Source organism: Heteronotia binoei, chromosome 21 (genome assembly GCF_032191835.1).
Source record: "Heteronotia binoei isolate CCM8104 ecotype False Entrance Well chromosome 21, APGP_CSIRO_Hbin_v1, whole genome shotgun sequence".
In the NCBI taxonomy this organism is placed as follows: domain Eukaryota; kingdom Metazoa; phylum Chordata; class Lepidosauria; order Squamata; family Gekkonidae; genus Heteronotia; species Heteronotia binoei.
In genome coordinates this window covers 143,797,048-143,811,827 of record NC_083243.1, presented here as the reverse complement: position 1 = coordinate 143,811,827, position 14,780 = coordinate 143,797,048, and the positions used below count along the sequence as shown (strand labels likewise).

Below are 14,780 nucleotides of genomic sequence, written 5' to 3'. Positions count from 1 at the left end.
GTTACCTTCTCTTGAAGTTTTAATAAGGTGGAAGCATGCACATCAACTTTCTCTTCAACATTTTTGACTCTGTTTGTAACCATACCCACCTAATTTTTAAAATATTCAACTTCTTTTTTAAGGTCTCCAATGTCCTTCTTAAGCTCTTTTTTGCAAGCTGTTAGCATCTTCTCCACACCCTTCATAATCCTGGCCTCCATGGTATCAAACTGACTTTGCATTTTGTCCAAAGAATGAGATCTTGCATGAGTTAATCTTTCTTCTGACATAAAAAAAAACCTTCAAAAAATCCAAAGACTCCAATTCTAAATGCAGCACCAAGTCCAGTAGCTTAGAACTTGCTGTTTAAAATAAGACTAATTTTGTCCTCCTACCTTTCTGGGCTGAGATGTTGATTTTTAACAGTTTTTGGCAATTTTTCCTCTTCAAAATGGTGATCACAATTTCTCTATGGTTAAAAATCCCTAGCAAAGACCTTCTTCTTGCTCCTCTCACCTTCTGCTTTTACTTCCTGGTTCACTGAGCCCAGATCACGTTCTCCAAATATCGCAGTCTTTAGAGTACTTGTTACGTTGATAACAAATGCACCTTCAGCTTTTACTTCGTGGTTCACTGAGCCAAGTTCTCGTTCTCCAAATATCGCGGTCTTTAGATGCTTGTTATGTTAATTACAAATGCAGAGCCATAACACCGAAGCATATGTCAGCGACCTCAGGTATTCAAAACAATTCTTTTCATTCCCAGATTCTATCAAAGTCTTTAATTTAACAGAGTCCAAGTTTCCAGTTTCCTTTTCCTCCCCTCTTTTTCTTTATTATTCAAATTTTTCCACCTTCCAATGTTATTTAGATAAGCTTAGAAAAGTCATGGAGCGAGAGATTACAATCAAAGTACCTTAACGGCTATGCCTCTTAAACTCCGGTCTTGTTGCTTCTCAGAAGTTTATCAGTCCCAAAAGAGAGTGAGTTCCAGACATGCTTATGCCAATTAAATGGCTCTTAATCCTTTGTAGATGCTGAATGACGCCACTTTTCTACGCCGGATCTCAAAGCTTCAGAAAGCCCTTTTTCAAGGTCAATCATTAGCTGAAATCACACAGCTCAAAGTATTTTGTACGTTATCCTGGGCAAATGCAGAAATGATAAATGCAGGCAGGAAGTCTATAAAGGCTTCTTTCTACTTTGAACAAAGAATTAAGTTTTCCCCTTATTCAGGAGATGACCGCTCTGTTGGAATCTCACACCGGAAGCCCGGATATATTTAGATTTATAATTCGTTAGAACCAAGAAGCTGAAAGTATTATTTTAGTTTCATAATAATGCTGTGGGATATTAGGCTGAGAGAGGCAACTTCCCGAGTCCCAGTATTACTGAGCTGGAATTTGAACGTAGCTGTTTCCCATCCTATAAGAATATGCAGAGATGGCTCAGCTGCATTAGAGGAAGATGCTTGGAGCTGGGACAGAACTGCTTGTAAGCTGTTGCTGAGAGAGGAGAATCTGTTTGCCTGGGGGTGGTTGATGGACCCACCCTCTACTGTTGCTCTGGCTGTTAAGCCAGAGGTGGGTGGGGGCTTGAGCCTTTAAATTGCAAGGCTCATCCTTGCCAGAAATGCGAGCCAAAGGGCTCTTGGCCTGTGGTTCTTAGCCCAGGGGTTCTGTTGGAAGGTGGGTAGTTTACAGGGAAGTCAAGGTAAAGAGAATTTTGAAATGTATAACAGCAGCATGGCTAGTGAGGGAGCTGAGGCAGTGACATGTAAAGACTGTGGGATGTTTGTATTTCTACCTGAGAGTAGCAGCAATTACACTTGCAGGAAGTGTGAGTTAGTAGCCCTGCTGGAGGAGAAGATATGGGGACTTGAGGCATGATTGTCCACACTGCAGTGTATAAAGGAAGGTGAGGATTTTCTGGACAAAACCCATGAGGCACTCTTGAAAAGACAAGAGGAGGAAGAGGAAGTGTTATCTCAGCAATTGGAAGAGAACCTAACTCAGGAGGAGGATTCATGGAAAAATGTAACCCAAAGGTGCAAGAAAATCAGGAAATGTTCTGAGCCTCTGCTCCTCAGCAATAGGTTCCAGGATCTCTCCACAGTAACTGATTCTGAACCATTGGAACAAGGGCTACTTCCCCAGCCTCTGCAAAGCTTGAAGAAAATTTCTCAGGATCTTGAGGATAAGAAGCCAGGAGCTTCCGCTCCCCAATATAGGAAGAGGAAGGTTGTGGTAATTGGAGACTCCTTGATCAGAGGGGTGGAGCCTAAAGTGTGCCGACCGGACTTGTCATCCCGAGAGGTCTGCTATCTGCCAGGTGCATGAATCCAGGATGTGACAGAAAGGATTGGAAGACTTAGCAAGCCCATGGATTATTATCCTTTCTTGCTGAGCCATGTGGGAATGAATGATACTGTCTGTCACAGCCCTAAACGTATTAGAAAAGATTATGCAGCTCCGGGTCAGAAGGTGAAGGAGCTGGGAGCACAGGTTGTGTTCTCATCAGTTCTTCCAGTTAAAGGTCGTGACTTAGGACAAGAAAGAAGAATACTTCAAATAAACTACTGGCTACATCGATGGTGTCATCAGGAAAGATTCTGATTTCTGGAAAATAGTTTACGCTTTCGAGATGGTGGTCTTCTGTCGGGAGATGGTTGGCACCTTACGACAATAGGAAAAAAGGGTGTTTGGTAACAGCCTTGCTAACCTAATAAGGAGGGCTTTAAACTAAATTGCATGGGGGAGTGAGACAATAATTCAAAGCCTCGTTTGATGCCAGAAACTGGGGATAAGAACACTAAAGATTTGCAGAGAGTGGCGCATACACTAGGTAATGTTAACGTGCAGGTATGTATGAAAACTAAACACTAAAGATACATAAAACATGGACTCAGATGTCTCCACATTAATGCACAGATTATGGGGAATGAGAGGAGTGAAATAATGAAATGAGCTGAAACAAACAGAAGGTACTTTCCAAAGAAAGAACCAAGTGTAATGTCTTAGTGATTGTAAAAACACAAGAAGCAGAACCAGGTATGCAAAGCACAAACACTAACCATAGAACAGGTGTATTATCCATTGTTAAAACGCAGAAGCAGAACTACTGTAGTAAAAGAAATGACATGGTTGAACAGGCCATGACAACAGTAGAGATTAATAGCAATAGAGACTAATAAGTAGCAAGAACGCAGGCGTAATCAAGTAATGAATATTGACACACCCTTCTTCGGAGAAAGGTACATTTAAATACACATGCAATGTATATAATGGGAGGTGTACATATCAAGGAGGGAGTATGAAGTAGGTGTCCGGATAGGCTGTACCTCTGAGTACCCCAGCCTATGGGGAAAGGAGGAGGGACTCATTGGCGGGAGTAGAGGATAAAAGGGCATGTATGGAACTGATCAGGGAGCTCGTTGCAAAGCGACTCCCCTCTTTCTTGATATCAATAAAGTTGTATATTTTAAAGGAGACTCCTGACTGACAGCTCTTTTTCTTTTAATCTTCTGGAGGGGCCGGGACAGGCAGACACATTGTCCCTAACAGGAACAAACAGGAGGAACTGGAAGTCCTAATACGGGAAGGAGACTATGACATAATAGACCTTACTGAAACATGAGATGACACTCACAACTGAAATATTAGGATTTAGGGGTACAATTTATTTAAAAGGGACAGACAAATGTGAAAGGGTGGAGGTGTAGCAGTATATCTGAAGGAGGCATATACTTGTGAGGAAATATGTGAATCTGAGCATGGCAGCTCAGTTGAGAGTCTCTGAGTAAAAATAAAAGGAGTAAGAAATAACAGTGATATTATGGTGGGGGTCTGCTATATGACCGACAGAAATATAGCACCTATTTCTACCTACTTTATATTTTTATATCTTTTAATCTCCTATTCTCTTATTTTTATATTTTTAAACTTTATTAATTCATGTAATTGTATTATTTAAACTATTGCTGTCTATTTTAACCAAATCATGCTTGTCATGTCTGTGAGCCGCCCTGAGCCCGCCTTCTGGCGGGGGAGGGCGGGATACAAAAATAAAATTTGCTTTTTGCTTTGCTTTTGCTATAGACCACCAAGCCAGGCAGAGGACTTGGATGAGATACTCCTACAACAGATTGCAAAATTCTCCAAGAGAAGGGACACAGTGATCATGGGAGATTTCAGTTACCCGGACATCTGCTGGAAGTTCAACTCTGCTAAAAATGAAAGATCAAATAGATTCCTGACTTGTCTTGAAGAAGGAAACAAGGGGATCTGCTATGTTGGACTTGATTCTCACCAACAAGGAAGAATCGACTGAAGAGGTGGAAATAGTGGGCACCCTGGGCAGTAGTGACCATGTGATTTTGGAATTTGCGGTCTTAGGGAAGGGGAAAGCTATACGTAGTCAGACTTGTAAACTGGACTTCAGAAAGGCAAACTTCTACAAACTTAGAACTATGCTGGGTAAAATCTTACGGTCAGAAATACTTAGGAAGAAGGGGGTTCAAGAGGGGTGGGAATTTCTTAAAAGCGAAATACTGAAAGCGCAATCACAGACAATTCCTATGAGAAGAAAAAATGTAAGAGGTGGCTTCATAAACAGCTCTCTAAAGACTTGAGAAATAAAAAAAGACTCCTTTAGGAATTGGAAGGAGGGCCTTATAACCAAGGATGAATATAAACAAATCACCAGTGCTTGTAGAGAAAAAGTTAGGAAAGCTAAAGCTCAGTACGAGCTTAGGCTGGCCAAAGATGATAAAAACAACAAAAAAGCGTTCTTTTCTTATGTTCAGAGTAAGAAAAAGAGCAAGGGCATGGTAGGCCGATTGCGAGGGCAGGAAAGTGAAATTGTAACAGGAAATGAAGAGAGGGCAGAACTGCACAATTCCTACTTTTCTTCAGTCTTGTCTTCTAAGGGAAACAGTGCTCAACATGGCATAAACAGAACACGTAATGAGGGTATGGAGTTCCAACCTAGGATCAGTAGAAGGGAAAGTACATAAACACCTCATTTCTTTAAATGAAACTAAATCCTCAGGGCCAGATGAACTGCATCCAAGGGTTCTAAGAGAGCTTGCGGGCGTAATTTCTGAGCCTCTGGCTATTATTTTTGAGAATTCTTGGAGAACAGGAGAGGTGCTGGAAGATTGGATCCGGGTAACTACCAACCTGTCAGCTTGACATCTATACCTAGAAAAGTTTTAGAACAAATCATCAAACAGTCAGTTCTGGAACATTTAGAAAGGATGACTGTGATTACTAAGAGCCCGCATGGTTTTCTCAAGAACAAGTCATGTCAGACTAACCTGATCTCTTTTTTTGAGAAAGTGACTACCTTGCTGGATCAGGGGAATGCTGTAGACATCGTTTATCTTGATTTCAGTAAGGCTTTTGATAAGGTTCCACATACTATCCTTGTTGACAAGTTGGTAAAATGTGGTTTGGATCCTGTTACCGTTAGGTGGATCTGTAACTGGTTGATAGATCGCACCCAAAGAGTGCTCGTGAATGGTTCCTCATCCTCTTGGAGAGGAGTGAAAAGTGGAGTGCCTTAAGGATCTGTCCTGGGACCTGTTTTGTTTAACATCTTTATAAATGAATTGGATGAAGGAATAGAGGGAATGCTTATTAAATTTGCAGATGATACAAAATTGGGAGGGGTTGGAAATAAAGTGGAAGACAGAAACAGGATACAGGATGATCTTGAAAGGCTGGAAAACTGGGCTAAAATCAATAAAATGAATTTTAACAGGGATAAATGTAAAGTCCTGCATTTAGGTAGGAAAAATCCAATGCATGGCTATAGGATGGTGGAAACTTGTCTTAGCAGTAGTATGTGCGAAAAGGATCTCGGGGTCTTAGTGGATCATACGCTGAACATGAGTCAACAGTATGATGTGCTGGCTAAAAAGGCAAATGCAGTTTTGAGCTGTATCAACATAAGTATAGCGTCCAGATCACATGAAGTGTTGGTATCGCTTTACTCTGCTCTGGTAAGACCTCACCTGGAGTATTGTGTTCAGTTTTGGGCAGCACATTTTAAGAAGGATACAGACAAGCTGAAAGGAGTTCAGAGGAGGGCAACGAAGATGGTGAGGGGTCTGGAGACCAAGTCCTGTGAGGAAAGGTTGAAGGAACTGGCATGTTTAGCCTGGAGAGGAGGCGGCTGAGAGGTGATATTATCACCATCTTCAAATACTTGAAGGGCTGTCATCTAGAGGATGGTGTGGAATTGTTTTCTGTGGCCCCAGAAGGTAGGACCAGAACCAATGGGTTGAAATTAAATCAAAAGAGTTTCTGTCTCAACATTAGGAAGAACTTCCTGACCATTAGAGTGGTTCCTCTGGAACAGGCTTCTTTGGGAGATGGTGGGCTCTCCTTCCTTGGAGGTTTTTAAACAGAGGCTAAGTGGCCATCTGACAGCAATGAAGATTCTGTGAATTTAGGGGGAGCTATTTGTGAGTTTTCTGCATTGTGCAGGGGGTTGGACTAGATGTCCCTGGAGGTCCCTTCCAACTCTATGATTCTATGCTCATTACATTCTTTTGGATCCCATTACTATTAATGAATTATTATGGTAGATTTCCCCCCCAAAACAGGTAGAAGGATAGGTCTTAATAGAGGTCTATAAAATTGCATGTTGATGGAGAAAGTGAACCAAAGGATAACTTTTCTCCTCCCTTCCCAAATACTAGAACTTGTGGATATTCAATAAAACTGATAGAGAACAGATGAGGGACAAACAAAAATAAAGGATCTTCATACAACATGTAGTTAAATTCTGGAACTCACTGGCACAGTATGTAATAATGGCCAGTATCATAATCGACCTTACACAGATTAAAGAACAGGTAGTAGTAACGATGGACAAGTAGAATCTGGATGTTCAGAAGCTAGGGTTGCCAGGTCCAATACAAGAAATCTGGGGACTTTGGGGGTGGGGCCAAGAGACTTTGGAGATGGATCCAAGGGTGTGACAAGAATGACTGAACTCCAAAGGGAGTTCTGACAATCACATTTAAAGGGACTGCACACCTTTAATTGTCTTCCCTCTATTTGGAAATAAGGGCACCTTCTTCTGGTCCAATCTTTTTGAAACGTGGGGGGTATTTTGAGGAGAGGCACTGGGTGCCATGCAGACAATTTGGTGCCTCTACCTTAAAAAACAGCCCCCCAAAGCTCCAGATACCCACAGATCAATTTTCCATTACACCCTATGGGAAAGTCTCCATAGCATATAATGGAGTGCCCAGCAGACATTTCTCCCCCTCTCGCCCGCTTTCTGAAGTGGGGGGGAGGTCCTCCAAACCAGAGGATCCCCTGCCTCCAACTGGGGATTGTAACCAGAAAAGGCAAAAAGGCTCTGTGCAGATTGCAAAGAATCCAAGTTCCCTAAATGTCCAAGTTCAGCTGGAACCATCCTCAGTTCATACTAATATGATGTTGTAGTCAAGGAACAGGTAAACCAAAATTCACAAACATTTAGAGGGTCCTACACTTTCAACGATTGTCCTGCACTTTCAACATGCAGTCCTGCACTTTCAACAATTGTGTTCCAAGGTCCAAACTTAATTGCATATATGCTTAAGTTATCCAGACTCAGCCAATGAGAAGTACTGGCCTCAGCCCTCATTTCACTGGTGCTTTTTCTAAGCTTTAAACATTAAAATCATGTTTAATATTTTCAGAATTGCAAACATTACAAAAACCTGAAAGGACAGTGTCACAAAGGCATACCTCAACAGACAAAATATATTCCAAAATGCTGCAACCTTCCATATGTTGATAGAATTCTACTGAAACTAACATGACCATATGCTGAAACATATAGGCATTCTGCAGGTGCTCATACTTAACTACTTAGGTGTTTCGTTAAAGAGACAGTTCTCTATAGCCATGTATCAGCCACAGTATGGACTGAGGACAGATCCATCTGAACTTGGATCTTTTGGAAATGTAGATTCTTTGCAATCATAATTTTGGAACAGAAGTTACCTGTTGAGAGTGGGAGTGGTTCTCTTTAAGCGTGTATGTTAATCAGATTTGCCGTTCTAAATACAGCATTTCTGTTTGGCTATTTGTATGTAATAAGTATAATTGTTGTTATTAGTGAACTTGAGATATCGATAAAATTTAGTCTTTTTTTTTTGTGCTAAAGTTTGCTTTTGAGATTGTTTTCTGCACAGAGCCTTTTTGCCCTTTCTGGTTACAACTTCCCTGTGCTTCTTTGGGAGATGGTGGGCTCTCCTTTCTTGGAGGTTTTTAAACAGAGGCTAAGTGGCCATCTGACAGCAATGAAGATTCTGTGAATTTAGGGGGAGCTATTTGTGAGTTTCCTGCATTGTGCAGGGGGTTGGACTAGATGTCCCTGGAGGTCCCTTCCAACTCTATGATTCTATGCTCATTACATTCTTTTGGATCCCATTACTATTAATGAATTATTATGGTAGATTTTCCCCCAAAAACAGGTAGAAGGATAGGTCTTAATAGAGGTCTATAAAATTGCATGTTGATGGAGAAAGTGAACCAAAGGATAACTTTTATCCTTTTATAATTCTAACTTTGTTAGAATTCTGAATATAAATTTTCACAGCAACAACTCAGGGGAGGCTTTGTTCTCTGTGCTCATGCTTGTGACTCTTTGGGACATTTAGATCCTTCGCAAAAAGGGATGCTGGTCTAGATGAGCTATTGGTGTAATCAAGCAAGGTACTTATAGTCTTAAAAGATGTTTTGGTGATATGTTGGAATAGCCCAAGCCATAAATTGTAGCATTTTAAATAAAATTTAATTTTTTACTCAGTGGTGCAGAGGGAAATGTTCCCTGTTTATATTCACAAGTACTTTTTATTCTATTACTATAATACTACAGAACCATAGCACTGAGACTGGGGTTGGAGGTTGAGTGCCTTTGGGTTTGGAACTATTTAATAAAACAAGCCATTTCTTGAGGAGTCACACATGATGCTCAAAATGTTGACTCTGAAAGGAAGAGGAGAGAAAATAGGCAAGAACTTGGAATTAAAAACTGTGCTATTAGGCATGTTGATGGAATTTAACAGTGTAAGTGTCCATGTTCTCTAATGAAAAATTGCATGTATACCCAATACTTGAGAAAGAGTTGCAAACTGCTACCCCCTATGCTAGCACAGCCCATGTAGCTTAATTTTTGCCATCTGCAAGGGGGGCGGGAGTTGAAGGAAGAAAATTCTGTAATAAATGTAATTGAATTATTTAGATAGAAACACCCATACAGTGACAATACACATGACTATCAGCATATTTGGACATTGTTAAACTTTGTAACATTGAAAATATGTAACACTTTCATAACTTCTTAATAATGCATTATCATTAAACACATCGTAGCAAATTGGTGCCAATATTATTTACATTTAAACAAAAATGCTCTTTCTGTTTACAGTATACATGGAAAATTACCACTATCTAATGCTGTAGGTCAGGGATGTCAAACATGGGCTGCATCCAGTCAGCACAGGGCTCAAATCTGTCCCTGGGCAACTTTCCTCTACTGCTTCCATCTCCATGGCTGCTCCTGCAGCCACAGAGTAGATTTCTTTTTCCCAGCTCCCTCAGTGGTTCTTTACTTTTTGCATCCTGTTTCTTGCCTCTTCCCTCCCCCTCCCTCCCTCTCACACACAGAAGGAGCAGCCCCAGAGAAGGAAGTAGAAGCTCTGTCTCTTTGTGTGTGTGTGAGTGAGAGAAGACACACACACACATGGCTTCTGCTTCCTTCTCCAGGGCTGTTCCTTCTCTTTTGGGGAAGAGAGAGACAGAGAGAGAACAAATTTGGAGTCCCATCATGACAGCTTAAAACCAACAAGGTTTTATTCCAGGCATAAGCTTTGGTGTGCAAGCATGCTTCTTGTTCTTGGTTGGGAGGGTGGGTGGGTGGATTCTTCTGACAAGCACAATGTACATTGAGGAAATAGTTTTGGTTTATTCTGAAAAGGGTTTTTTTAAGTTTGGATTTCCCATACAGTCACAATAGGTAGGACTATCAAAAAGACCCTGATTAGGAATTAGAACACTTGGATTGGTCCTTATTTTTTGGAGAGTAGTGATAATAACATACTTTGGCAATGAGACAGGAAAACTAATTCTTAGTTCAGTCTAGGAGGATGCATTGTTTGAGGTTCATTATCAGTTGCAATTCATCAGTCTCTCTTTCTAATCTCCCTTTGAAATTCTTTTGCAAGAACCCTGCTCCTCTTAAGGTCAGCAACTGAATGTTGTGGTTTCTAATGTCAGACTTATATCCATTTATTCTTTGCATCCTCCTAGACTGAATCCTCCTGAAGACCTAGGTTTCCTGTCTCATTGCCAATGCTGGGATCTCCATACTTACTACCTGAAATAAAGTGAGTTCAGCCAACTCCGAATCAACCAAGAACATTTTATTGCAAGAAGAAACAGTCACAAACAATTCACGCAAAACTGCAACTATATACAATCTGGCTATGGTTAACAATGCACTCCTAGCAGGCCACAGTTACTCCTATTGACTCACTTCTGAAGCCTTCATTTGCATCTCCTTGTTACATGTCTAGCACCCTGATTGGCCATTTCTTCCAGACTTCAGGATCCTGGTTTGCAAGGAGTGCCTGTCTCAAGCTCAGGCAACAAGAACCCAGTGAGATACAATACATAACACTACCCCTCTGCATATCACACCTAATCCAATCAAACCTGCTATTGCCATTCAATGTCTGAAATTACATTTATAAAATTTATATCTCTGTTACCTCATCTTACATTTTATGGCACACATGGCCCAGCCCAGCAAAGTGACATTTATGTCAGAACTGGCTCTCATAATGAATGACATTCATGTCAGAACCGGCCCTCATAACAAATACTTCTGCTGTAGGTGGTCTTACACCAAACTTTTCATATTGCATATTTTATGTAAATCCTTTTCATTCATTCCAAAATGGGGGGAAACACAGGAGTTTTTTCAGTGTTCCCCCAAATTTCCCAGACTTTTTCATGCTATATATTCTGAATGTGAAAAACCATTGTCTTAAAAAAACATTTAATCATTTTAAAAAAGAAAATATTTAACATTTTTTTTAAAAAAACTGAAAAAAGTTCTTACATCCTAACATTTTAATCTATCACTGTTTCTTAGTATCTTCTTGCCAGAATGAATTCAATCACAATCTCAAGAACCTGTCTTGAGCTTGCAATGGTGCTAAACCTCAAAATAGGAATTTTCATGTATATATGTCTTTTCATATATCATTAGGCAGCCTCCGAAATGTTTCAGGATAATGCTCAAATAACTCACCCATAAGAAACTGGGTAAAAACAAATTAATCTTAATTTATAAAAACAGTTTCATTACTTAAGGATAAGGGGAGACCTTCAGTTTTTCTACCAGGTTAGAAATATTGTATCTTACCAACATTTTGGAATGTGATAAAGCTGATCGTGGTGGAGGAAATGCATAATCTGCTGTTTCCAAATCTGGATGTAAAACCTACAATTAAATAAACAATTTTTCAAAAGTAACCACTCCCTGGGCAACATTTTGCAAGTTTTTTCTTTAAAAAGAATATACCGCAAACACAACTCAGATTAAATGCCACTGAGAGTTTGCAATAACTGTCTCCATCAAGGAGAAAGAGCTAACAATCCTGACTGTAGTGGGAAAAGCCCTATTAAGTAAAGCAATACCTAGTGAAGAATGATAAACCAACCATAAAACAAACAACTCAACTTTTCCCAAGAATAGAAAGGAGAAATAAGATAGACTAGACTGGAGATGTATGACAAAAAACACAATATAAATCATGAAGGAAACACCTATTTATAAGAAAACAGATGGAAGTTTTTTATTATGTACTTATTATGTACTTTTTATTATGTATGTATATATATTGTCCAAGCATACTAGTTTTGTCATTTTTATATTATTTGACAATAGACAATAGGCAATATTTTATATTATTTGACAAAAGATAATGTAACTGCCTTCTGCTGAAATAAACCCACAAATATTATTTTATTAAAGTTTCCATCAACAAGCTAGTACTTTCAAACAGAAATTCAATTATGGAAATTATGGAAATTAGCAACTAAAATTCAATTATGGAAATTAGCAACTAAAATGTAATCTCTGAACAGGAGAGGAAGAGAGAACAATGGCAGAGTGTTTCACTAAACAGTTTTAAGTCTTCTATGATCAGCTAGACTTACTAAAGAGAGAGCAGTCTGAGTATGATGGAGCAGAGGTTCTGGGAGCTGGGAGAGATGAATACATTCAGGAATTTTAATTGTACCACCATCCAGGTCTGCTATGATTACATCTAACTGAAAGACATAGAAAAATGCATAACATTTTACAAATTGTATAACTTCTGTCCTGATGAATTTGTACCCTGTTGGAATATTACAGTTACACCACTGAGCTGATCAGCTGCGTGCCATGGTTTAACAATTGATTAGGTTGTGAAAAAACAGGACTTGGTTTTTGGACAATTACTCAAATCCTGGATTGCCTCAACACATGCTGGTTATGCTGTCTTTGTTCTGTTTCTGTAGCCAGGAAGTATATAGACAGCACCAGAAAGTAGCCATGATTAATCCATCATGCTTCGTTCCTACATCACATGAAAACACAGCTAATACATACAGTGGTTAACAAAGCAAATTCAAACTGTGGTTTCAAACCTGGTTTGAGTCAATGCCCAATTAATCATGCTTATGGGTAGGGTTGTCAAGTCCAATTCAAGAAATATCTGGGGACTTTGGGGGTGGAGCCAGGATACTTTGTGGGTGGAGCCAGGAGACATTGGGGGCAGAGCCAGGAACAAGGGTGTGACAAGCATAATTGAACTCCAAGGGAGTTCTGGCCATTACATTTAAAGGGACTGCACACCTTTTTAAATGTCTTCCTTCCATAGGAAATAATGAAGGATAGGGGCAGCTTCTTTTGGGGCTCATAGAATTGGACCCCCTGGTCCAATCGTTTTGAAACTTGGAGGGGACTTTGGGGAGAGGCACTAGATACTATACTGAAACTTTGGTGCCTCTACCTCAAAAAACAACTCCCCCAGAGCCCCCGAAACCTCCAGATCAATTCCCCATTATACCCTATGAGAATCGATCTCCACATAGGGAATAATGAAGTGCTCAGCAGACGTTTCTCACCCCTCCCCCCATTTCTGGCGACTCTGAAGCAAGGGATTGGCCTCTCTACTCACAAGTTGCTGCCAACTTCTTCAAAGTAATACAGACACACCATCCCAAGAGGAAGCCTTTCAATCAGAGACTGAAGCCTCCAGAAGTGGAAAGGCACATGGTCCTCTGGGGGCGGGGCTTCCCCCCGCCGGCCAGCTGACTGGGGGCGGAAAAGAGCCTGGGAAAGCAGAAGAACCCCCACTGGGACCTGGGGATTGGCAAGCCTACTTATGGGAGAAGTCTGCATTCAGCCCATCACACTATTCATACTTATTTTAATTAAGCCATTGTTTCATATTATGTCTGATTTGAGCCACAATCACATTAGGTATCTTGGGGAAAAGTTATATTTCTGAACTTCAGTTCTCTGTCTGTAAAATGAAAATACGTAACAAACTCCCTCACAAGATTGCAGTGAAGATCAAAAATATAATAATGCTCATTTAAGCTCATGGAAAATGATCTGTTAATTTTTCAAATTTATCATCAACCATAATTCTGCAGAAATTTTCCCAGACGCTCAAGTGCTATCACTAAAAAATTATGTTCATTTTAGTAGTGTTTCATCAAAGCTTACTAGTCATCAGTTGTAGTTGAAAGGGCACTGGAATTCAGAGCACAGTAGGCTCAAACATCTTCCTTTAACTCCAATAATTTTAGTAAACTTCATTTTTATGGGATTACTTAATACCTTTTGTATTATTTTAAATTCATTCTCTTTTTTATCCACTTGTTTATTATACGTTGTCTTATTATCAGATTATAAAGCTGGTTTTAATATTTTGGATTCAGATATTGCTTTGTAGTACATCTTAATTCAAAATAGGATATACTTACAAGTTCATGAATGTCATTATGGAAGACAGAATGCACGCCAATAATAAATGGTGTGGGCGAACTAAGAACTTCCAGCAGCTGTGCAGGGAGAATTGGAATGTATGGATAACTGGGAAGAACGAGAAGCAAATAAATAAATAAGTACATTTTATTACAGACTCATGTATTTATAAAGTAGCTTTGTGTGTGCATGTGTATCATAAATATATATGAAATATTTTTAGAATTCATCATTTAAACTTTAGTGACTAAGCCATATTTATAGAACCAAGTTATCCCTTTGGCTTTATCTAAATATATTTGAATGTGACCTTAGTAATAAATAGAACCCCACCACGCATTATTAATGAAGGGGACATGGCCAATGATGTCACTTCTGGTGATGTCACCAGAAGCTGTGCCAACCCCATGCATAATTAATGAAGGGGGTGTGGCCAGTGATGTCACATCTGGTGATGTCACTAGAAACTGTGTCAACCCCATGCATAATTAATGGGGCCATGGCCAGTGACGTCACATCCAGTGACGTCACCGGAAACTGCGTCATCAGGGTCATGACCCCGATGACATCACCCAGGTCATGACCCCAGAATCACATGACCTAGCCCCGCCAATCACCATCTATGTGCCACCATGACGTAGCTACCCAACATATTTAATTAATTAAGCACCTCCTCCAGGAAATGACCGTACTGACTCACACCACGTAGCATAGCCAGGCCAATTAGCATCTACGTTCACCCTGCTG

At 40.0% G+C, this 14,780-nt stretch overlaps 1 protein-coding gene across 1 annotated transcript in view; it reads right to left on the bottom strand.

Moving 5' to 3' along the window:
- Positions 1-14,780, bottom strand: part of SBF2 (SET binding factor 2) — a 540,115-nt gene that overhangs the window by 205,269 nt on the left and 320,066 nt on the right. The window contains exons 8-10 of the mRNA XM_060263154.1: positions 14,033-14,141; positions 12,212-12,325; positions 11,415-11,492 (exon numbers count right to left, since the gene is read on the bottom strand). Of these exons, the coding sequence (XP_060119137.1) occupies positions 11,415-11,492; positions 12,212-12,325; positions 14,033-14,141 (301 nt within the window). The remainder of the gene's footprint in view (positions 1-11,414; positions 11,493-12,211; positions 12,326-14,032; positions 14,142-14,780) is intronic.